At 41.3% G+C, this 26,212-nt stretch overlaps 1 protein-coding gene across 1 annotated transcript; it reads left to right on the top strand.

Annotated features, from left to right (window-relative positions):
• The first annotated feature begins 4,787 nt into the window (after window positions 1-4,787).
• Window positions 4,788-20,959, top strand: ilf2 (interleukin enhancer binding factor 2). Its single transcript, XM_060942826.1, has 14 exons — window positions 4,788-4,918; window positions 12,147-12,206; window positions 12,642-12,684; window positions 15,410-15,514; window positions 15,841-15,918; window positions 16,028-16,130; window positions 17,615-17,680; window positions 17,769-17,885; window positions 17,966-18,044; window positions 18,268-18,355; window positions 19,198-19,259; window positions 19,374-19,488; window positions 20,138-20,228; window positions 20,370-20,959. Exons 1-14 carry the CDS (start codon window positions 4,914-4,916, stop codon window positions 20,519-20,521), a joined length of 1,164 nt encoding a protein of 387 aa, XP_060798809.1. The 5' UTR covers window positions 4,788-4,913; the 3' UTR covers window positions 20,522-20,959.
• The last annotated feature ends 5,253 nt before the right edge of the window (window positions 20,960-26,212 follow it).

Below are 26,212 nucleotides of genomic sequence, written 5' to 3'. Positions count from 1 at the left end.
CCACTACCCACGCTGCCGCAAACACTCCTGAGCGAGCCATCAGAACTGCCACGATGCTGGACAGAGGATCGTCACTGCGGACAACCTCTGGGACCACTGCTGCACAGACTGCCAGGAGGGCTGGACCCATGGTGCCTGGGACGGCCCCTAGGCCGAGGCGCGGGCTTCTCTGGATGATGCTGATGGAACTCCTCTGCCAACCCCAATCCCAATTTGATATCCCAGAAGATATCAATCGGACACGATATCTTCTGGGATACCAAATAGACGAAACACATGATTAAAAAGGGTTTCAGCTGTCTGAAAGGCAGTGGGTAGGCTAACAAAAGGAACAAATCTAACTCCACGTGAGAACCTATCTACAATGGTCAAAATGACCATGTAATTATGTGAGGGGGGCAGGTCAGTGACAAAGTCTACCGTTACATGTGACCATGGACGAGAAGGGACAGGCAAGGGCATGAGTTTACTGGCAGGGAGGGTTTTGGGTGTTTTACATTTAGAACAGGTGGTGCACGAGGAGACAAACCTATGGATATCGGATAACATATTCTCCCACCAATATCTGCCAGATAATAACTGGTGCATATGTGTCTCACCAGGATAGCCAGACAACAGAGAGGAATGGGCCCAAGTAATTAACTTATCTCTGCATTGAATGGGTACATATTTACTTCCTATGGGACAGGACCCCGGGACAGGAGTCACAGATAGTTCTCGGTTGATCTCTTCATCTATCTCCCATCTAATGGGGGTGACTAAAACGGATGGGGGTAGTACATTGACTGCCTCCAAGGAGGCTTTGGGACTGGGATATATGCGAGACAGAGCATCTGCTTTAGTATTACGGGAACCAAGGTGATAAGAGATGGAAAAATTCATCTCATCATCTCTAGCTGCTTTATCCTGTTCTACAGGGTCACAGGGAAGCTGGAGCCTATCCCAGCTGACTACAGGCAAAAGGCAGGGTACACCCTGGACAAGTCGCCAGGTCATCACAGGGCTGACACATAGACAACCATCTCATCTCATCTCATTATCTCTAGCCGCTTTATCCTTCTACAGGGTCGCAGGCAAGCTGGAGCCTATCCCAGCTGACTACGGGCGAAAGGCGGGGTACACCCTGGACAAGTCGCCAGGTCATCACAGGGCTGACACATAGACACAGACAACCATTCACACTCACACCTACGGTCAATTTAGAGTCACCAGTTAACCTAACCTGCATGTCTTTGGACTGTGGGGGAAACCAGAGCACACCCACACGGAGAACATGCAAACTCCACACAGAAAGGCCCTCACTGGCCACGGGGCTCGAACCCAGACCTTCTTGCTGTGAGGCGACAGCACTAACCACTACACCACCGTGCCGCCCTAAGAGATGGAAAAATTGAACCGGGAAAAGAAGAGGGACCACCGGGCCTGACAAGGGTTGAGCTGTTTAGCTCACCGTAAATATTCTAAGTTCTTATGATCTGTCAACACGAGGAAGGGATGCGTCGCTCCCTCTAGCCAATGGCGCCACTCTTCAAAAGCTAATTTCATAGCCAGCAATTCTCTATCCCCGATACCGTAATTACATTCGGCAGGTGCCAGTTTGTGGGAGTAGAAGGCGATGGGATGTAGTTTACAGGGGTCACCTATGCGCTGGGACAGCACCGCCCCAGTGCCTACCTCAGAGGTGTCCACCTCCATCATGAAAGGCTGAGTGGGATCATGATGCTTCAGGATGGGGGCAGAGGTGAAGGCTGCCTTGAGGGCTTCGAACGCCTCCTGCGCCCGGGGGTTCCACAAGAGTCTCTTAGTCTTTCCCTTCAATAAGGTGGTAAGGGGAGCTGCGAGACTGCTGAAGTTACGAATGAAATTAGCAAACCCAAGAAATCGTTGGAGCTCTTTTATGGGCGTAGGGACAGGCCAAGTTGTTACGGCTCTCACTTTCTCATCGTCCATAACGACACCTGATGACTGATGACATAACCTAAGAAGGAGGTAGAAGGGAGATGAAACTCACACTTCCCTCCTTTAATGAACAACTGATTCTCAAGCCGACGCGTGAGGACAGAATGGACATGACAAATATGGGTTTCAAGATTCGGGGAGTAGATCAAAATATTGTCGATGTATGCAATTACATATTTGCCGAGCATGTCTCGGAGTATGCCATTAATGAAAGCCTGAAATACGGACAATACTGTGAGAGAACAGAGAGGTATAAATACAGACATAAACAAAAAGGTACAGGTGATGACAATTAGAACTCAGGGGAGCCACTCCTAGGAACTGGCTCCAGGTTGGCTGATGGAGTGCACGTGGTAGTGTCGTGTGTGAGTGGGATTGTGGGAAGTGGAGTCCAGACTGTTGGGTGAGTCCAGGAGAGCGTGACAATTTCACACAATGGCCAGATGGAGATATGTTATCCTTGCCACAACAATACAACAGACTATTTTGGATTGAATAATTACTTATTCTTTTATTTTCTTATATGTAGGTTGGAATGGATGGAGGAGAGTGTAAGCAGTGATTTGTGACAGAAGGTTGCCAGTAAGAGTAAAAGGGAAAATGTACAAGACAGTAGTAAGAGCAGCGATGTTGGATGGTTTGGAGACCGTGGCATTGACAAAAAGACAGGAGGCTGAACTGGAGGTCATAGAGTTGAAGATGTTGAGATTTTCCTTGAGCGTGACGAAGATGGACAGGATGAGAAACGAGTATATTAGAGGGACAGCACATGTTGGATGTCTGGGAGACAAAGTGAGAGAGGCGAGACTGAGATGGTTTGGACAGGTACAGAGGAGAGATCCAGGGAAAAGAATGCTGGAGATGGGGTTGCCAGGTAGAAGGAAAAGAAGAAGACTAAAGAGGAGATTTATGGGCATGGTGAAGGAGGACAGTTGGTGTGACAGAAGAAGATATACAGAGGACAGGAGAGGATGGAGGGACATTATGCGTTGTGGTGACCCCTAACGGGGACAGCAAGAAGAAAGAGAAGAAGTAGCACACTTAAAGTGTATTTCTAAAATAGAAACACAAAAACACTCACAGTAGCTGTTGTCCATTTCTGTCTCGCTTGTAAATGCAGCAGCGTGCACAGGGGATGGTTTGGTGCTAAACTGCTTATGAACCTGATCAACTAGAAAAAGACTGCATAACATACAATTACTGGCTTGTCGAGAAATTAAATGAAAATAATAAATCAAGAGCAGAATTGAAGTTGAAGGTTTTGACCTAGCAACACAGTTAAGGTTTTATATAATAGAAATATCAGTACACTTGAAAGTTTTTAAACCAACTATCAGCATTTAATTGTCAAAAGAGTGTAAATCCCCCCACCCTAAGCAATGACTTGTTACTACATATTTTTCACAGGACATTGAACACACTGGAGCAGAAAGCTTATGGAACATGACATGGACCTGTCCTCAGGTCCACTTGGTAAGAGAGAGAGAGAGAGGGGTGGGGTCAAAGTGGTATCTGTTGTAGTAAATATGTTCTGTGTTCCCCTGTTCATTTATAACACTTTCCCAACCTGCTGTGTGATCATGCTATTGCCACAAGAGAAGTAAATCAGAGTTAAAGGTTAGGAAGTTCGGAAGTAATACAAGGAGTTTATCTCCCAGTGCAAAGTGTCTCAGTTGGGAGCACTTATTATCAAGTTGTTATTGGATTCCCAGGACTGTCGAGCAAATTCTCCCACAGTAAGTGACCCAGTGTGTGGATCTTTTTGCTTGTTAAAAAAAAGAAGAAAAGACAAGGATCAAGTTTTATTTTTTTTAACCAACTTTACCACCCTAGTTTTATAATAAATCTGATGCTCAATGGCATGGAATAATGCAAACTTTGAGTAGGTAGGGAGAATGTCACCTCACACAGACAGTAACGCTTAATATATAATTTGTATCCACGAATGCACATATTTACATATTGACTTTAACTAATTTAAACTTTTATCTAGGGCTGTGCTATGTCATGTCATCCATGATATACTGATACAGTTCTTTCCAATGACAGTTGTTATGCCCATACATATTGATACATACCAGGGGCGTAGCTAGGATTTTTCAAAGGCGGGGGGTCACACACTGACTGGCAGCCTGAGTACATTATGTAACAAAAAATAATTACCATTGCTAGTTTATTGTTAAAAGCGCTATACAAATAAACTTGACTTATCTTTTTCTCTTTATATAGTTTGCTGCGGTGGCATGGTGGTGTAGTGGTTAGTGTTGTTGCCTCACAACAAGAAGGTCCGGGTTCGAGCCCCGTGGCTGGCGAGGGCCTTTCTGTGCGATGTTTGCATGTTCTCCCCGTGTCCGCATGGGTTTCCTCCGGGTGCTCCGGTTTCCCCCACAGTCCAAAGACATGCAGGTTAGGTTAACCGGTGACTCTAAATTGTCCGTAGATGTGAATGGTTGTCTGTGTCTATGTGTCAGCCCTGTGATGACCTGGCGACTTGTCCAGGGTGTACCCCGCCTTTCGCCCGTAGTCAGCTGGGATAGGCTCCAGCTTGCCTGCGACCCTGTAGAACAGGATAAAGCGGCTAGAGATAATGAGATGAGATATTTTGCTGCTGTAACAATGCAAATTTCCCCTTGTGGGATAATAAAAGGCTATCTTATCTTAGTTTAATCGCAGAAATTATTGAACACTGCTGTTTCCTGTTATTGTATCATTATTGAATTTAAGATTTAAAAATTAAAAAATATATATGCGTGTGCTTTTATTTTGAAACTTAAGCTTCTGGGGTTTTTTTCCCCTTCCCGAAGTACTTCCGGTACAGTTGCTGGCTGGCTTCCTTTGTTCCTGCTACTCCCAGAGTCGCAGTCCAGCTCTGTAGAAGCTAATCGCTACACACCGCTTACCGGTGACTCTTCACGTGTTAATTTTTTCGTCAATCCGCCAAAACGTCTTACGCAATGAGGTCAGTATTGCTTTTGGATGAATTTATGCTTTTCCAATCACGTTAGAATTTCAGTTTTAATTCATTCATCGCTAAGGCTCTGTGGACTCCGGCTAGTATCTTATGCTAGTTAGCGTCACGCGGCTAATTCTTTTCATAACGTGCACTTGCATTGGAATACAACAGCTAGCTATTGTTCATGGGAGAGTGATGGCTGGTTATTATTATTATTATTTCTTCATTGCGTCGTGTTGAACAGCATCGAAAACAAAGAAAGTTGGTCAGTGTAATCATCAGTGTGCTGATTTAGTGAGTGAATGAAACGCGGTAATTCACTTGTCTGAAGACACACCGAGCCTGTTGGCTAAAGTTAGCTCTCTGTCCGGAACACGGTCCTGTTTATTGCAGCAAACACCGCGATTATTACAGTTTTTTTTTAAATTAATACATTAATCTAACACCTGGACTGATCGATCTTTCCTCTGCATTTTGGTTAACGTTATTAAGGCTAAATCCTGCACTACTGAAAGCTAGCTTCTTGTCTATAGTTGTAGCATTGGGTTCGGATCAGGGTTGCCATGTCTGTAAAAAAGAATTAGCTAACCGACTCGTGAATCCCCCCTTTATCTTATCCCACAATCCACTGCGCGGTTGGGAACTTCCGGTGGCTGCTGATAACGGTACAAAAACCAATATTGGGCTGTATAATCAGTTTTGATGTTTACTTCACCCCAATTATAAGCAATATAAACAGTATATGTGGTTAATATTTGCCCTTTACTTTTGTTAGATTACATTTATTTATTTTTTTAAAGTGCTACTTGTGGGTTTTTTTTTAAATAAAATGTAATTTTTACAAAAAAAATCAATTATAGTCAAGATATGAGTGGAGGGAAAAAGTTTCTCTTCAACTTTACAAATGAAGCAAGGTTTTTCATAACTGATTTTTATTTCTTTGAATTTCATTAGAAATTTAACCCATTCAGTTCAGTTTACACAACACAAGCTGGACACATACAGTAACCGTGTCAGTCTATACAACACATCATCCCCATGCTTGTCTTATTTTTTATTTAAACATATTTTTCTTTATTGATGTTTTTGTTTTATTTTTGTATTAGACTGTATTGTCAGTCAAAATAGCATATATGTATATCATTACATGCATATTATAGTTACAGATTCATTTCTTGCATGGATGTTGTAACTGTAAAAATCAAAATAAACCATGGGGGGGAAAAAAAAGCGTTTGCCCCAAGAGCATTAAGGCTCATCTAAGGGGGCTTAGGGCCTCTGCATGCTCTTGCGACAAGGCTTTCGCAGATAGCTTTTCGCAGACAGTTGTAATTTATCGTTGAGCGGGGAGTAATAGGCGTGCGCGATGTTATTCACCGCCACAACGCAAGGGGTCGCGAAATCGCTAGGAGTAGTTGGTGGGTGTGGTTAGTGGAGTGTTTATCCTCCGGTTACTTATAATGACTAGAACTGGAGTTGTATAGATGTACGTACTTCCTCACTTCCTCGATCAACCGCTCTTTGTGCTGCTCCATCTTCGCTCATGTTTTTAAAAATGGCGGTCGTGAAAACAAACCAAACCGGGAAAGTAGGGAAGCGGAAGTGCGTGTACAGCAGATGTAGAGTGGACCAATCGGAGCCCTCTTGTCTGCGAGGCTTCTGCGGTGGTCACAATTTTTGGGAGGTGCGCGCAGAGCGTCTGCAAAGGTGGGGGGGCTACGCAGACACCATCTGCGATGCCGTCTGGGAGGACTGGGTTGTCAGCATAAATTGGCCTTTACTCCGAAGACTTAGACTTGGACAACCTTTATTGTCTTCAGTATGCAACAAGTGTACACCAAACGAAATTTCGTTGCAAATTGGCTCAGCACAGAATTAAATATGAAGTGTATTAAATTAAATTATGCAGCAGCAGAAATATTATAAAGTGCAGTAGTAGTATAAAGTGACCTGTGGAATTTGGAATGTTTATTTGTACAAAAAACATAAACAGTGAAGTATGAAATGAATTTTAAAAAAAAGTGCAGGAGGAGAGAAGCCTAACAAGGGTTATGCTAAGCTGTCCTCCTTTAAACTAAACAAATACCATTACAATACTAATATGAGAATTCTCAGATGAATTAATAGAACATAGATATAACAAAAATCTAATACAGTTCAATGGATTGCAAAATAAGCATATACAATTCAGTCAATAACAATGACAAAAACAATACAAGACAAAAATGCATTCTAATAACATACTATAAATCAAAAACCTAAGTACATATGATGAAATAGAGGATTTAGAAGTGGTTGGGATTGGATGTTCAAGTTATAAATAGAAGTTTAGAGTTTGGGTTTGGAGTTCAGCAGTCTGATGGCCTGGGGGAAAAAGCTGTTACAGAACCTGGTGGTCCTGCACCGAATGCTGTGGAACTTCTTTCCAGAGGCCAGAGGGGAGAACGGTCTATAATGAGGGGTCACTGATGATGTTTCTGGCTCGAGACATGCAATGCCTTGGTGCAATGTCCTGAATGGAGGGAAGAGGAGTCCCAATGATTTTCTCCGCTCTCCTCACAGTCTTCCAGTCAGAAGCACTGCAGCCTTCACACCACACAGAGATGCAGCTGGTTAGAACGCTCTCTATGGTGCTTCTGGAGAATGTAGTGAGGATGGGCGGGGGCAGGTGGGCTCTCTTCATCCTACGCAGGAAGTGCAGACGCTGCTGTGCCTTCTTAACCAGTGACGCAGTGTTCACAGACCAGGTGAAGTTGTCTGTGATGTGCACCCCCAGGAACTTGGTGCTATTGACCACCTCCACGGCCGTGTTGTTGGGGAGAAGTGGAGCGTGGCTGGGTTGGTTTTTGCTGAAGTCAACAATGATCTCTTTAGTTTTGTCCACGTTCAGGATCAGGTTGTTTTCGCTGCACCGGCCCACCAGCTGCTCCACCTCCTCTCTATGGGCCAGGTCATTATCGTCCCTGATGAGCCCCACCACTGTTGTGTCGTCCGCAAACTTCACAATGTGGTTGCTGTTAGCCCTGGGGATACAGTCGTGTGTCATCAGAGTGAACAGCAGAGGGCTCAGGACACAGCCCTGAGGGGAGCATGTGCTGAGGGTGATGACACTAGAGGTGTTTTGTCCAACCCACACTGACTGTGGTCTTTCAGTGAGGAAGTCCAGCAGCCAGTTGCACAGGGGGGTGCTGAAGCCCAGGGGACCCAGTTTGTTCACCAGATGCTGTGGAATGATAGTATTTTACATTGATATATAGAACAAACAATAAGACAGCAGACCAAACAAAAAAGGGGGGGGGGGGTTGATGTAAGCAAACAGTTGTCCCAACTATTCCTGTGTGTGGAATCATTTAGATTCCTTAATAAAACTTTGGACATATGAAAATAACTTTCTATTGTTATCAAAAGATAACAAATTGGAACCAAATAAGAAAGAGGATACTTTAACTGAATCCGACATAGTAGACCAACTGCTTGCAAATAAACGAGCAGCTGAGGAGAGCAGTTTGTTCCTATGGGCAGCAAAAAATGGGCAATAAAGAAAAAAATGCTTTATCGTTTCAAAATGAAAACCACATAAGCAAGCAGATGATATTTTACATCCAATACGAAAAAGATAATAATTAAGCGAGCATGCATTTAACCTCAATCCAGTATGTAAAACTGACAAATATCTATTAAGGCTATAATCCTAAAGAGCATTTGGTGAACGATTAGGCCATCCTTAAAAAAAAAATCCATTTCCTGTCCACCGGGTGAGCAAAAAAATTTTCAGTAGGGAGGGAGGTTTTTTTTTGGATGGATAAGAAATCGCAATGCTGTTTGCTTTTTCTTTCAGTACTTTATTACAAAAGCAGACACATTTAATAATATGACAGCTTAATCAACTGAAACTTGTACAAAAACTTTAAGTTAGCATTTTAAATGCTGACTGCAACATTTGCAAAACTTTTACAAAGGTACTTAAAATGTCCGACACACGGACTTTGTGTAGTTCTAAATCGACCGTTAGGCCGAGTTCGGATGAAATTACACTATTAAAATGATCACTGAATGATTTGTTTTTCTGAATCTTTACTATTTTGTTGTTCGCTAGAATACCATTTTGCGATTTCACACTTAAGCAAAATGTTTGAAAACTCTGGCTCTCCTTCCTTCATGGTGGCTGCCATTTTTTTGTGCCACATGGCGCATGCGCAGAGCTGATTCAATTCTATATTCTGCGCGGAACGCAGGGCTTTCCACAAGCGCCGGCTGCCGGCCTTACAGCCGACTACACAATCAAGTCCAGCCGGCTACTTTAATGACTATTATTTTTGTAGTCCACAGGCTCTAAATATTAATTTTCGATTTTAATAAAATTAAATGTTTATCTAACGGACTGACAATAATGTCAAACTGAACCGCACTCATTTAAGTTGTGATTTGCGTTGTTTGTACCGATAATAACCACAAATTCCCTGCAGACTTCGTTGATCAAGGGAGAGTAACTCATCCGCGGCCCCGACATGCGGTGTGTGTGCGCGCGCGCGCACTCGGCGGAGGCAGTAGTGTGTCGGGGCCATCAGAGGGAACAGAAGCAGAGATAATGCTTATTTTGTCTCCGGTAAACCAGTCTTCTTTCGTTCAATTACGTGCTGGCATCAAAAGACACCGTTGGTTGTAAATGAAACCAAACCGAGTCGTTGGAGTGCATCTTCATACACAAATAGAGAAATGTTGGCTGAGTGTTTAATTGTGTAGCCCCACTGCAGACCGCTGCCGTTGTTAATTCATAGCATGCTCAGCTGCGTGAATGTGTCATGCACCGAAAATAAGAGATTTACAAGCCAGGAACGCCTCATGATGCAATACGCAAGAAAATAAAGATGACTTACTGCCATTTTACTTTGTATTTGAGTAAAGTGAATAAATAAATGGTCTGTGGAAAATACATTTAATCCTGGGAACTGCGTGCACAGGAGTTTATTTTGTGTCGTCCCCCCCCCCCCCGGGCTGGCTACTTATTTGTCATGGCTGGCTAGTATGAGCCTTAGTGGAAAGCCCTGGGAATGTGTAAATGTCAAGTTCGATTTCAGATTTACGAGCCCGAAAAAAATGTCGAAAAACTGGCATTAAAAAAAATTTTCAACCGCACAAATGGCACTCACCTGGCTGGTGGACCGGAAACAGAACATTTTTTAATAATGGCCTGATAGCTGTCAGCATATTAGCCTTAAAGTTTTAGAATTTTAACAAATAGCATGTTAGAATGCTAGCTGTTAGCATGTTATCTATTAGCATGTTATCTATTAGCATGTTATCTATTAGCATGTTATCTATTAGCATGTTAGCATTAACATGTTAACATGCTAGCTTTTAGCATGTTAGTATGTTAACTGTTAGCATGCTAGTTGTTAGCATGTTGGCATTAGCATGTTGGCATGTTAGCTTTTAGCATGATAGCTGTTCTGCTACAGCTCAGCAAGCACACTGCATTTTCTCTGTGGAAATGCATTCTAGTTGATAATTGAAACTGATTATACAGCCCAATATTGGTTTTTGTACGGTTATTAGCAGCCTGGGCCTGGCCACCGGAAGTTCCCAACCATGCAGTGGATTGTGGGATATGAGAAAGGGGCAAATAGGGAGCATTAAACATGCCCTGTGTCTGAAATCACTCACTCGTTCACTACTCACTATCTAGGGAATTACTATATAGAGGACTATATAGTGAGCTCATTGGTAAAATGAAAAAACACTTTCGGACACTACTCCACTGCGCTGGTATTTACGTCATTACTGTCGCACAATTAAAACGTGCCAGATCAGTCGACTGGTGGGTTTTCAAAGTAATAAATACATGCATGTATTTGTTGTGATAAATACATATTATACTGAGTGCATTTCGTACATTAATAAATACAAAGTATTCTATGTCTGCTGCATAGAGTTCTTTTAAATCAAGGCTGAATACTTTCTTCTTTGCCGCTGCCTTTTACTAAATCAAATTTGAAGCTTTTGATTTATTTCCGTGTGGCCGCAATGCATGCTGGGATATATTGCTTAGTTAGTGACCATCAGTTGTACGCTACTTTTCGTGATGCATTGTGGGATACTTTGAGTGCACTGTTTAGGGTGTAGTAATTCTCACTGTACATTCGGACAGCACTACAAAATGGCGAACTCACTAAAAAGTGAGTAGGGAGCGATTTCAGACACAGGGATTTTTATTAAAAGTTGCAAGCTGCTGTTATTTATGGGTTTTTTTTTAAGATATTTTTTTGGGCTTTTTTCACCTTTATTGGATAGGACAGTGTAGAGACAGGAAATGAGCGGGAGAGAGAGATGGGGAGGGATCAGGAAATGACCTCAGGTCGGAATCGAACCCGGGTCCCCGTATTTATGGTATGGCGCCTTATCCACCTGAGCCATGACGCCCCCGTTATTTATGCTTTTGTATTATTATGAACTGTCCCAATTAAATACGTTTTTGCTGTAATTAAATGCATTTTGGAAGTGGAAGACCAAATCTTTTATATTTGTTTAACATTTTAATAAGTGCATATGTGTACTCTGTGTGTAAAAACAAAAAAACACCACGATATCCAATATACAGTACTGTGCAAGTCTTAGGCACCCTGTTTTTTTTTTTCATATTAACTTTGTTATAGATTTCTATTTTATGACTTCTACATTATCGAGTCAGTACAAAAACATTTTAGAGTCCAAGCGTTCATTTTCCAGCACAAAATTAAGTGTCCCAGAAAAAAAAAAGTTTGTATCTGAGCAGCTTATTACATAAGAGAACACGTTTCAGATTAAAAAAGAAAACATAATGAAGGCTACTGGGTTTTGCTGCAAAATTAAGAAGCGAGTGTGACAGTGTCCAGAAGAACTGTGGCCGGTTCTGTAAGATGCTCAGTAAAACCTACAGATCATTTCCTTATAAAACTGCACTCACTGTTCTCGAGACTTTTTTTTTTTTTTAAAGCAAATGGTCGTCTCACACCAAATATTGTTTCATTTATTATGGCTTATTGCTGTTTATAGTATTTTTTTTAATGTTGAAACATTTAATTTTTTCTTTACATGTGCCTGAGACTTCGCACAGTACTGTATGTCCAAATGGTTAAAGTTTATGAAACAAGTGGCAAAACCAGGGAACTGGCAACCTTGGAAAGAGCTATATCCACTTTATATGTTGAGCATTGTTCAGTAACTTGCTTTTTGTTGTTTTTCCCGTTTTTCACAGAGGAGATCGGGGAAGGGGCCGTGGTGGCCGGTTTGGATCCCGTGGCGGACTGGTACAAGGGTGAGCGGTTTATACACTGAACAGTGAACTGCTTCATACACTCTGTATTACATCAGTATACGGCTTTATACGCTGTGATTACATTAATGTACTCCTTTTATACACTCTGTATGATATCAGTATACTGCTTTATTCATTCTTTATATTATGTCAGTATACAGCTTTATACATTGTATGATTACATCAGTATACTGCTTTATTCATGCTGTATATTACATCAGTATACGGCTTTATACACTGTGATTGCATTAATATACTCCTTTAATACGCTGTGTATGATATCAGTATGCTGCTTTTATACATTCGATATGCTTGCATTAGTATACTGCTTTTATACATTCTGTATGCTTACAAGTTATTTTTTTGGCTGCTTTGTCTGCTTATATATATATATATATTTTTTTTTTTAATGTTTTAATATTTTTTTATTTTCAGGTACCGCCCTTTTGTCCCACACATACCATTTGACTTTTACGTTGTAAGTGAATCACTTTTCATTTTAGCTTTTAGCGCTTGCTATAAATCACATAAACGCAGAGAATGTTTCAGTAGGACTGACCTGTTGAGACAATATTATAGACAAAGGTAATAAATGCAGACTTTTAACAATTAAATGTTGAATTGTGCATTTTTTTTAATCTTTAAAATAAATAGCCTTCAGGTACAGAATATGTCACATCTTGGCTTTATCCTTATTTGAAATGCACAGTAAAATATTTTTTTATCGGCTAGTCAGTTTGTTCTATTGTTTCTCTTTAACCACAGTGAAGCTAAACCACTGTTTACTTTAATTTGGTTCAGGAGTTAACCCGCTGTTTACATGGAGCACCAATCTTAAGCTGTGTTCACATATATACCGGTACGAAAGTGGTGTAACTGTATCGATACAAAGAATACCGGTACAGTTTAGTGCATCTGTCCACACTAGTGAGAAATGTTTGCTGTTTTCTTTCACGGTAGTTGAAATGCGCGTGCGCGAAATGTTTCCGTGGTTACCGAGTAACTTCCTTCCGAGAATATGGCGGATGAAACAACGTGTGCGTGCTTTTTGTTGTCAATGTACAGTCTGTATTTCTGGTGGTCATTTATTCAGTCGAATCGTATAAAACACGCGAGGCAGTTGAGAAAGACTCGTACGTGTACCCCTCAACTGTTCCTGGCATCGCTCGTCTCCCCAAAGCTCCAACAAACACGTAACTTCGTCTTTGCTCCATGTAGCTCCACAGTCGTTTTGAGCCATTTTGACATTTTATTTACAGCTGGAAAGCATGTGAGTATTGTATGAATAACCTGGAAGAAGTAGGAATAGTTAATTGCGCATGCGCATTATATTTGTATCGATACAGAACCGCTTCATCTGTCCACACTACAGCGAAGCGCTACAGTACCGATACGAAACCCATACATTTGTGGGTTTCGTACCGATACAGTTATACCGCTACAGTACTGGTATAGTTGCTAGTGTGGACAGGTGTTGCGGTACGAAAGTAGTATCGTATCGGTACTAGGGATGTTAACCGATGACTGTTTGACCGGTGATTGACCGAATCAACGTCAACTGGTTAATTTTTTTTTTGGTTGTCAGTTAAAAAAAAAAATCAATCGTTTTGAAGCTGCCGATTTTGGAGCGGAGGACTTGGAATTCTGTGTTGTAAACGCTTGGGGCATGCCACGCGGTGTAAGGACGACAGCTGACGAATCAGAAACACCCATTCAGTCATGTCCCGCCCTCCCGCCCCAGTTGAACACAGCTGCCACTCGGCGAAAGAAAAAAGTGTAGACACAGGCTTTTTAGCTTACAAATTACTATTCTGTTTTTTTTTTAAATTATTATTAGAAGGCACATGGAGTTTAGTCCTGCCTTGGCCAGTGCATTCTGAAAGTATGTTTCGGTCTGTAGCCAACAATGCACGTTATTGCAGATCATATCTCGCCACACAAACTAAAGGCGCAGATGCTGACTTTTTCACGGCTGAATCGTGCAGATCCGATTGCTTTCCTTTGAGCATACAGAATTTACTCTGATGAAATTATTAAGACACTCCAACGCCCCCCCCCCCCCCCCCCCCCCCAAAAAAATCGGATCTTTGCACGATTCAGCCGTGAAAAGGCGGCATCTGCTAAAAGGCGCGCCGTTTGCGTCCCTGTTTAAACTCATAGGTTAACCGACTTTAACCGGCTAATGAGGCTCGGTGGTCGGTCAAGATTTTTTTTAGTTTTCGCCATCCCTAATCGGTACAAAATCCCTAGTGTGGACAGGGTATTAATGTGTCACTGTTATAAAACCTTAGTTGCCATTAGTTTAACAGGCATGATGTTTTCCTGATTTTTATCGGGATTCCGATTTTTCTTCAAAAGATAAATTTTTCACATTTTTAAAAATCAAATTTCCTGTCCTAGAACTGATTTAAAAAAAAAGAGAGAGAGAGAGAGAAAAAATTCAGGAACTGTGCCCAATGTCAGTGTTTTATCATGTTTTTCAACAATATGGCAACACTTATTGGGTGAAAAATCTGGCAACATGTAATTACCCACCATTGCAAATAAGGCCGACAGTGATTGGCTGGGCTAGATGGAAGTTGCAGCGTTCATCCAATGACAGCGTTTCTAAGATTCACATCTAACCGAGTGCGTAAAGTGCACCAAGAAGCCCTAGCCTTGAAATCTAAGAAAATTTCTAAGAACGTTTTGGTGAAACACCATTAAAGACTGAAGTGAAAGGGAAAAATGTTCAATAAAAACCAGCAGGTACTGAGGTAGGCTACTTTAGGGTCATTTAACTTCAAAGTAATAATAAATATTACTTGTCAGTTTTTGTATGAAGCATAATCTTCTAAGACCAAGTGTGCAAAAATCATTGTAGTGTGTGGCAGTAGTGGTACAAAGGTTTGGATGCATTTGGAAATTGTAATGCATGCAAGTGTGTCTGATTCTCAAAACCCATAGGCTTCAGGCCAAAATACTGAAGCATTATTACTTCATAAAAATTATGAAATGTACCCCCTTGAAATAGCATTCTTTAGGTGTCACAAATGCTAAAACCCAGGCGCTTCTGGGGGCTTTTTTTTTTTCCAGCAGTCCAATATCATACCTGTTTAAAAAGGATGCTTGACAACAATCTGGGTTCCAGAAACACACCACACAAAATCTCTCTGAAACATTTATATAGCTCACATATAAAGCATGGTTTCTCCACGTTCCAGTGTGAGATGGCTTTTCCACGGGTGAAGCCAGCTCCCGATGAGACTGTGTTTAGTGAAGCACTGCTGAAGCGAAACCAAGACCTGAGTCCTACCTCTGCTGAGCAGGTACCTTTACACTCTCTTAACATCTCTGCATTCATCGTCTAAGTGTACTGTAGACAGTGTTGCCAGATTGGGCGGTTTCAAGTGCATTTTGGCAGGTTTTGAACATATTTTGGGCTGGAAAACGTCAGCAGTATCTGGCAACACTGACTGTAGGTCAGGATCTGGAGAGTGAAGAGTAGAGATAATACTGGTAATCATAATCATTTTTGTACACAATGGCTATTTTATTCTGAGGAGAAGGAGCTAGTTGCTCCTGGTAGTTTCATTCCAAGACACTGGACTGGGTAAATGCTGACTTTTTTGATTTGTTCTTTTTTCCCCCGCAGTCTTCCATATTGTCCTTGGTGACAAAGATCAACAACATTATTGACAATTTAATTGTCGCATCTGGGAACTTTGAAGTGGTGAGTTGTGTGCTTTTTTTTTTTTAAATCACCAAGTTAACATTGAATTTCCATTATCAGTTTTGGCAGTTGTGTAATATTGTTTGTGCTTGTTGTCATAAACGTACAGCAAATTGAAGAGGTGCGGCAAGTTGGCTCATACAAAAAGGGCACCATGACCACAGGACACAATGTAGCTGACCTTGTTGTTATCCTTAAGATTCTTCCCACTTGTAAGTAATTTTTTAAGACATAAGAGGTGTTCACACGGCACATATTTGCATCGATGCTGCACCGATGTATTTTGTTGCGATATATCTTACACCGGTGTAAATTTTGTGGAGCGTTCACACGTCACAACCTTGCTTACTAGAGAGAAGCGTGTTAGCACCGGTGCAGCCCCACTTGCGTTCACACGGCAGTTTTTGCGACCGTGCTATACGATAGTAATAATGCGGAAATGAAATATGCGCATGCGTGAAAATGTACTTCCTTTTTCCGGTTGTCATGGCATCACCAAGCACCGGGAAAACAACGTGAATGAAGACACCAGTGTTGCCAGATTCTGCTGACGTTTTCCAGCCCAAAATATATTAAAATCCGCCAAAATGCACTTAAAACCGCCCAATCTGGCAACACTGGAAGACGCACAGTTCTGTTGTTGATACTCGCCATTTTGGAAGCGCAAAATACCAGGATGCAAATTATGCAATGCCCGTATGTAATCAACTCTCCTCACGCGTAGCGAGTCTACCCCTGTAGCGTTCAGACGTCCCATTTTATATCGGTGCTGCCCCGCAAACTAGCATTTACTCCGGAGTAAATTTCTTAAACCACCTCCCGAGCAGGGTTAGATTTGCACCGGTTTAAGCAGCTTTCAGGGGCTACACCGGTATAACTTTGTACCGTGTGAACGCTCTACCGGGGCAGCCCCGGTGCTACACCGGAGTAAAAGTTGCCGTGTGAACACCCCTAAAATGAAACACGATTCTAGTTTGGGTTTCTCTGTTGGATCTGAGTGCATTGTAAACAAATGGGTTTTCCAAACTGAGCGTGATGCAGCGAGGCACTTTTGTTGAGAGATGAACACGAGGGAAGTGAAACAGGACATGCCGTGCATTGTGATGTAGCCAAAAACAAATTAAAAAGCAAGGAAATATTTTATTTTGATGGTAGATTGCAAAAGAAAAATATTTTTAGACTGTCTTTTAAAGTGATTAATGCCATTGCATCAAATGCACCTCGAATAGGGAAATGAAGTAACGTATGATGAGATTGAGTAGAATAATTTTTTTATTCTGTCCGCATTCACTGGATTTTGAGAAACCGAACATTTGCATTTTTTTTTTTTTTTCAATTTCGATAAATAAAAACTTTTACACAAAATATCCAACAAAATAATTTCCACTTGAAATGTAAACAAACCGGTAAAATGACAGTAGCGATTTGTGAAAAATGCGATGATGATAATTCTTGAAAAATAAAAGATACGTTCTTGCCATCAGAGGAGAGTTTTCATTTCGTCCTCGGTTGGTTTAACAGCACGTGCTGACATTTTATTTTTCTCTACTCGCGGTATATGAACCGATAGCCTAGTAGTAGAGCAGCCAATCAGAGCATGTGATTGCTCATATCCAGTGAATGCGGATGGAATGATTTGCTTTAGCTTGTGCCTTGTACAAATTCAGTGTGAAGTAAAAATCCGTGTCTGTTGCAGTGGAGGCAGTCGCTGCATTAGGAAACAAAGTAGTGGAGACTCTGCGTAACCAGGACCCAGCTGAGGGTGAGTAGACCCTATTATACAGGTAATGTCATTACTGTCATTGTTCCAAAGGATCGTGGTGTTCCACTGCTTCCCTTATCTGCTTTAGTGCTGTCTATGCTGACCAACGAGACTGGCTTTGAGATCAGCTCAGCTGATGCAACAGTGAAGATCCTCATCACTACGGTCCCTCCGAACCTGCGCAAGCTCGACCCCGAACTCCACTGTAAGACCCTAAATTTATTTATTTACTTATTTGTGGTGATGACGGTTTTGGCCTGAGTATTGTCTGCCCTTTCTCTGAAGTGGACATCAAAGTGCTGCAGAGTGCCCTGGCTGCCATTCGCCATGCTCGCTGGTTTGAGGAGAACGCCTCGCACTCGACGTAAGCGCGCCCGTCTCCTTCTCATGACCTTCCTTGCTTCTGCTGGCTTTGTTGATTTCAATCCGTTTAAAGAAATGATCAAAGTCTGTTGGAGTTTTAAAGCATTCCCTTATAAACGTGGACCTTCCATAGACTTTGATCCTTTTTAAGGCGCTTCGGTGAAGCAGCTTCAAAATGTCAGCAGGATGTTTGTGTAAGTCAAAGTATGATGTGTGTTGCTTAGGGTGAAGGTTTTGATCCGCTTGTTGAAGGATCTGCGGGTGCGCTTTCCTGGCTTTGAGCCTCTCACCCCCTGGATTTTGGACCTCCTGGTGAGTCATGACTCAAAGGCTAGCATACAGTTGGATTCTCTGCTCTCTGAGATGTATACTGTGTACTTTCCTCCAGGCCCAAGTTCTGGTGGATTAGATCTGGGCCATGTTAGTTTATCTTGTGACCAGCTGATCAGAAAAAATGCTGAAAAGATCAGAATTTTTTTGCAACAAATCAAGCTATTTTTAATCATCAGTTATTCATCTAATTACTGGTGTATTTCTGGGATTTTAGCCATCATTTCCTGCCAAAACAAAGCTCAAACTCTTGGTGGAATTGTAAATGCAGAATAAAATAGATGGCATTTGCATGAATTTATGCATCTGTGGGTTCTAGGTACTTGTTATGGGCATGTGAGCTGCTCATGGTTAAGTGCAGTTTACTGTACATGGCTATAACCCATACACCAAGAGATTATTAGTTTTTTTTTTTTTTTATCCCCCGCTGGCTGAAAGGCCCAAAGGGGGATTATGTCACGGCGATGTCTGTCTCGGGAAGAATACTCACCACCTGAAATCAAGTCCTCTCACAATTTTTGGAGGAATTTCACGAAACCTGACAGGGTTCTTTGTTTTATGTCGGTAACACGCATATTTCAATTTTGTTCAATTCAGTCACATTTTGCCAGATTAATGGCATAGTTGCCAGCAGGGGATATTGTGCTCTCGGAGCACTATTGTTAAAAAATGTCAAAATAAGCAATTTGCATGAAAGATACAAGATGTAAGTAGTACAACTGGAGTTATTTGTGTGACAGCCATGCATTTCTGACTCGTACTATAAAATAAATCTGATTTGGGCCTGACTTTGCTTGCTTATTGAAACTATGTTGTGCAATTAGGGACACTCGGCTGTCATGAATAACCCGTCCAGACAGCCTCTTTCACTCAACCTTGCCTACAGGTAAGCTAACAGTACTCTTTTTAGCGGGAGCACTCTTTTAGTTATTTTCCGAACAATTTGTCTCGTATTTATTGTTTTAGTTAACATGCGTGTGTCTGTCCATATACGATGTAGACGCTGCCTCCAGATGCTAGCAGCAGGGCTTTTTCTGCCGGGTTCTGTCGGCATCACTGACCCGTGTGAGAGCGGAAACTTCCGCATACACACTGTAATGACCCTGGAGCAGCAGGTAAGGACTTTTTGTAATATTGAGGGAAAGTATGCAGTGAAGGTTTTGATATGTAATTTGAGGGTGAATGATAAATCCTCGCCATAGAATATGAATCCATGTGATACTGGATTCATATTCTCTGGCGAGGATTTATCATATGTTGGATGCCGCCATAATGTTGAACCACAAACAGACCTGACTCTAAGGTACACCTAACATGAAATTGAACAGGATGTATAAAAAGTGGAACAGCACATCATGTTTGTTGTTAAAATAAAAAAAAAATTCTTAGTGTGATTTTTGTTGCTAGCTAGATATCATATTCACAAGTGTACATTTAGTCATAGAAATACCGTATTAAAATGTAAGGAATATGAGAACACTAATTACTCAAAAGGTGCGCTATGTATGTTTCTATATATGACTAATATTGTCTTTTTTTTTCAACTTTATAACCGTAATATGCTTTTCAAAGAGATTTTTGGAAATGTTCTGTCTTCAGGAAAATGGTCCGCCTGTTTTTTTTTTTTTTTTTTTTGTATGATGAGATGCCTGGTATTATTAGAGTATTTGAAATTAAATAATATAAAATACCAAATGATTGATTTTGTAATAGTGTATTAGCTATTGCCGTAATTAATGACTGACATTGTATGCGTGTCTGCAGGACATGGTGTGTTTTACAGCTCAGACACTGGTGAGGGTTCTTTCCCATGGTGGCTACAGGAAGATATTAGGACTTGAAGGAGATGCCAGTTGTAAGTTGTTTACTTCTACGTAAATTAAAAAAATCTATTGATGTTCAGTGCCCCAATCTCCTCCTCCTCGTCCTCTTTCGTTGTCTTGACTCGCCCCCCAAATGTGGTTTATGAGAGTGTGTCTCTTGGTTATTTGTGTAGATCTGGCTTCAGAGATGTCCACATGGGACGGTGTGATTGTCACCCCATCTGAGAAGGCCTATGAGAAGCCTCCAGAGCGTAAAGAAGAAGAAGAGGAGGCTTTAGAAGAGGGAGGAGAAGGAGAGGATGAAAGCATGGAGACACAGGAGTGAAACTCAAAGGGATCATAAACTAAGCCTGATCTTGTGATGTAGAACGTTTGTTGTTTTTAAGTATTGAGGCAGAAAAAGCGTAGTGGATTAGACAATTTGATTTTACATAGTAGATTTGGACTGATGGATCATGGCAAAATGTGTTTTGTTCATTCCTGTTTTGCTCCTCCTCCCCCTTCCCTGCACAAAACCATTTTCCTGACTTTTACCGCTTAAGCTAATATCTTGTGTTTAAACTGAGGAGGAGAGTCAAGTTTTCCACCTAATGTTTTATTTTTTTTTTTACTTTGAATCCATCACAGATATATTAAAGTTTTTTTTTCTACTTTTAGCAAAAGCATGTTTTGTTTTTATTTTAATATTTGTGTGGCCATTTTTATTAGCTTATCCGATCATACAATGTTCCCCAGGTGGGTGTGCATAAAAGTTGTCAAGATACTGGTGTCACCGGTCATGTTTACGATTTTATGGGCGTCTTGGCCCGTATGAGCTACAGCCTCATTGAGTTCTGTAAGGTTCATATCATCCTGTGGATGGCAGCCCTTTATGAAAAAGACACACAAACAACAACATAGATTGAGCTTGCTAAAATAGCTTTATCATAATTTAAAAAAAAAAAACTTTACAACCATTAAGTGTTACATTCTGTGTTGGGTTAACCACATCACAGTGAGCCTTCTGTCTTAATTTACAGCTACTGCACATGTCTATGGCAAGGGAATAATGATTTACTGAATCTAAAACAGCTGTCACAGGCCCTCAATGGTTAGCTGCAACTCTCTTCTTAAAACAAACTGCAGTAGGTGATTCATATTCTGTGTCGACAGGTTAAAGTCTGCTATTGCTCTTTGATCTGGCCTGTAAAAATAATATGAAGAAAATGTTCATTAAAAAAAAATTGCGCATTTATTATGCCTGTATTACACTTTTAAATAATGAAAACAAGAACCAATGTAAATATTTAGTCAAACAAAATAGTGAAATACAGTGCTATATTCTTTAAACTGGTCAGTGAAATGAAGAAGGAACAAATAGTGTAAACTTATTTTGCTACATTACACAATGCCCACATTTTTTTTTTCTGTCAGAGTAGAAAAAGATAAAAAGAAATGTTTTAAATAAAATTTTACATGATGTAATTCACTATACTCCAGGTACTATGAACAAACCAATACCTCATTTAAAATCTCATCCATAATCTTGCATGCAGCAGCCCTGGTCTACTGGAATATAGTTTTTACTAAATTTTAAAACGCATATTTTCTTCCAGTCCACCTTCTATTTAGCAGCAATAAAAATGTAATCTAAATAAGGTAGTTTTCTGTACATTATAAATGCTAGTTATGTATATAAATGATGTTCTATAAACACCATATAACCTCCAGAGGTGGTGAGAATCAATTGGATACCTTCTGTGTGTTCACGCACGTCATGTATGATGCAGTACTCGTAATACACATAACCTGAAGCTTCTATTTATATGACAAATTATTTGGGTTTCATACAGTCACAGATAGGAGGGGTGAAACAGAATGCTTCTAATAGCCAGGGGCTATGAGACTATCCTATGCTACTATAATGTTATGAGAAACAGGACACACATTAACAGAGGTCTGCATACAAGGAACACTCTGGGGGCTTGAATTCATGGAACACTGCAAGATCAATCAGTTGATTTACAAAATTGGGTTACCGTAGCTAGAAAGACTAGGCCAGAACATGAAGTTCTACTATTCTTTTAGCTGAAGGGATCATTAGCAAAAATGGGTGAAGGAAACCCTGAGGGTAGTCCAACCATTAGTGAAAGCAGCAGTGGAAACCAAGATTTTGCTTGCCATCTTGGCACAATGAGCAGGACTCTGTGGCCTAGTTGCTAAATTTTGTGGATGGTTGGAAGAATCATTGTTCGAGGATGAAAAGCATAGGCCAGTGCATCCTGTCCAAGTGGGCTGTCTGGCTCCACCAGGGAGGACCACAATCAGAAATGTGTCGGTGTCCACCTGCACCTTGCTAAACATTTCCCAGATTTGGGTTACCAATCTTCTAGGTGTATGTGCTGCCTTGACAGTACAGCCAGTGCACCATTGTCAAGCCCTGGCTCTCACAGAGCCTAACCATGGATGGACCCACCTGAGGGGATTCTGTGAAAGGTTGCCCAATCTTGTGCCAGCCTATTGGTATCTAAATCTTAGCATGAAAACATTCACTTGAAACAATCAACCTGTGCTGACTCCTCAGAACCAGTAAGTACGTTCTGAAGGCTAGATGGACAGCCCTCGGTTCCAGCTGGTTGATATGTTCTGATATTACACTGGGGGGGGCATTGTGCCCCTGTGACCCCACACTATTAGCAAGCAGAGGTGGACAAAGTAACCAACTTCATTACTTAAGTCAAAGTACAGATTCCACTGGTGAAATGTTACTTCGATGCAAGTGAAAGTTGTACAGTCAAATTTTTACTTAAGTTAAAGTACTGAAGTACTTACTTTTAAAAATGCTTAAGTATTAAAAGTACATTTTCTGTCAGTGCATTGTTGTATTATTGCCACAACGCTTACAAAACCTAATGCCTCTGAAATAACCGACTGGATTTACTGACTAGCTTGTAGAACGTGTAGAATAAACACCTGGTAGAATGTTACAAATTGAACACAACTGAACTGAAAAAGCCAATGTCATTTTCTTTTTTTTTTTCTTTTTAATTGTAACACTCCTCCTCACCCCCACAAAGCAGCATGGTAGTGTTCTGACCCAGCTCTGGCACTGTGTGCATACATGTATATGTATGTTAATCAGGAAGACAGTAGAATAGCTGTAAATGCAGCTCGCTCAGAAAATAAAAATGACAATCCAACCTGATTAAAACCCAGGTCCACACCTCGAGCTTAATAACTGCCCAACAGCAACACTGCTTTAAGCAAGACCATCATTTGACATCAAAACAAAAAATTCCAGCAATTTGTTGTGACTGACTAGTACAATACTGTCCATCTTGCAGGTCTCGTGTGTGTGTGTGTGTGCGCGCACGTGCTGCACATATGAATCTCCCTGTAGAATCATGGTGGTTTAACGTTAAGTTAGCTAGTCAGTGAAGCTCCACCTGACATGCTAGCAAAATCTTTTCAAACTGAATCGTATTGGTAGCTAAAGTTTCTAGAAAATAAAGATTTCTACATTCTGTTTATTTGGCAAGATTATGCTAAAACATATTTTTGAAAGGACTTCAGATAAGCTAACGCTATTCATGTTAGTGTAATTCCATTTTTACATGCTAACTAACAATGTCCAAGTTAACTAGCTAATGTGTTAACGTTAGCCGTGGACAAGGCGATGGCAACTTGGCAGGCAAATCCATATAAAGTCATTTGACTAACCAGACTGCATAGCTATTGCAACATTATCGCTAGCTCTAAAAGCACGTAAAACTTCATTACAAGCTTTCTCTTGGAATAAAACGTTTACATACCTCAATATGCTTCTGCAGGTTGGATGGCAAGTTTTTGTAGGCCGTGATGTGCTCCGTTTTAGGCAAACAAAGCAAGCATTTAAAACGAAACGACTCTTTATTCCTTTCAGAAAACTGAAGCATGGGTTGTGCATTCCCCAGAAAAAAATGCCTCCTTCCATTCTGCCATCAGCTGATCATGTTAAATAATGCTGCGGAGAAATCATTGATCTTGATTTTATCCAGTCTATGGACGTGACCTGACCCTAGTGATTACTGATACTGTCTCAGTGTCACCTGCGAAAAAACCAATCATGTTTTAGAAAAGAAAAAAAATATCCACTTTTAAAGCCACTTCATAGTAACGAGTAACGAGGACCTTGATAGAAATGTTGTGGAGTAAAAAGTACAATATTTGTCTTTCAAATGTAGTTTGACAAAAAAATTAATACTCAAAGTACAGATACTCAAGTAAATGTACTTCGTTACTGTCCACCTCTGCTAGCAAGTAAGGGAAGTATCTGTGGTGATTGTATCCAGTGGGGCAGTTCTCCCAGGTGGACTCCTTTTGCTAGAAGTTTTGCATCGCCAACAAGCTAGAGCTTGTGCCCCTATTGCTGAGAAAAGGGTACAGATCTCTGTGGTATTTCAGGTCTATCCATAGGCTGATAACCCACTTCTGAAAACTTATAGTTCCACCTGACAGGGATTCCCACTTTGGGTGCCATCAATAATACTAACATCCTCAACAGACATGCTAAACAACAGGTGGTACCACACAATGACTCGGCCGAATATGATGGCAAACATAAAATATTTGGCACACATTTGCATTCCAGGGTAGCTAGAATTCTTATGAATTTAAGAGCTCAAAGAAAGATACAGGCTAGAGGTGGATATGGAGTTTGCATTCCTGCAACACTGTCACCAGAACCCACTAGTGTGATGTAGTTGCTGCCCAATCTGCATGCTCCACAGCATTGGTGATGTGGCTGAGCAAAGAATACTATGGGAGAACCTGACATGGTGATGACAATGATGGGTGAATACAGAAAAGCCCTTCTCTAGCCCCAGTGTTCCATGTGGAACTCAGCTGACATAGCACACTCACTCAGCAGTAAACAGCATGTGGTATAGCCAAGGAAGTCCTCTCAACAACACCATATATCCATAGGTGCTTTGGTCAACTAGATGGGGGTAGACATGGAATACTTGGAGGAAATAATACTGAGGGAGAACCCAACCCAGCAGGGGACGGTGATATGATTGAGAACAGAGGGAGGAGATACGATTTAACTGAAAATAAACAAAGTTGTAAACAAATTGTTTACAACAGGAAAATCAACAAACAAACAACCAAGCTTTGTTCCTCAAGGGAAGATCTACCCAAAACATTGATCAGAACTGGAATCGGATGAGAAATGAGAGGAATGGAAAATTCGTTCATTTGGCCAAATTGCTAACTTGTTAGCAAAAAATTTGACAAAACAACCTCCAAGTGGCGGCACGGTGGTGTAGTGGTGAGCGCTGTCGCCTCACAGCAAGAAGGTCCGGGTTCGAGTCCCGTGGCCGGCGAGGGCCTTTCTGTGCAGAGTTTGCATGTTCTCCCTGTGTCTGCGTGGGTTTCCTCCGGGTGCTCCGGTTTCCCCCACAGTCCAAAGACATGCAGGTTAGGTTAACTGGTGACTCTAAATTGACCGTAGGTGTGAATGTGAGTGTGAATGGTTGTCTGTGTCTATGTGTCAGCCCTGTGATGACCTGGAGACTTGTCCAGGGTGTACCCCACCTTTCGCCCATAGTCAGCTGGGATAGGCTCCAGCTTGCCTGCGACCATGTAGAACAGGATAAAGCGGCTAGAGATAATGAGATGAGATGAGACAACCTCCAAGTTTTGTGCGGAGTGATGAGTTTTTTCAAATAAAACAATCAGAACAGAAATCCGTGCAGAACTGACAGAGGAGATACGATTTAACTGAATTGTGTACGACGGAAGGGGCAGCACAGTGTAGTGGTTAGCACTGTCGCCTCACAGCAAGAAGGTCCAGGGTTCGAGCCCAGTGGCCGACAAGGGCCTTTCTGTGTAGAGTTTGCATGTTCTCCCTGTGTCTGTGTGGGTTTCCTCTGGGTGCTCAGGTTTCCCCCACAGTCCAAAGACATGCAGGTTAGGCTAATTGGTGACTCTAAATTGACTGTGAGTGTGAATGGTTGTCTGTGTCTATGGCCCTGTCCACCGGCAACGGATTCAG

This window comes from Neoarius graeffei, chromosome 16 (assembly GCF_027579695.1).
Source record: "Neoarius graeffei isolate fNeoGra1 chromosome 16, fNeoGra1.pri, whole genome shotgun sequence".
Classification (NCBI taxonomy): Eukaryota; Metazoa; Chordata; class Actinopteri; order Siluriformes; family Ariidae; genus Neoarius; species Neoarius graeffei.
This window is presented reverse-complemented; position numbering and strand designations above follow the sequence as displayed.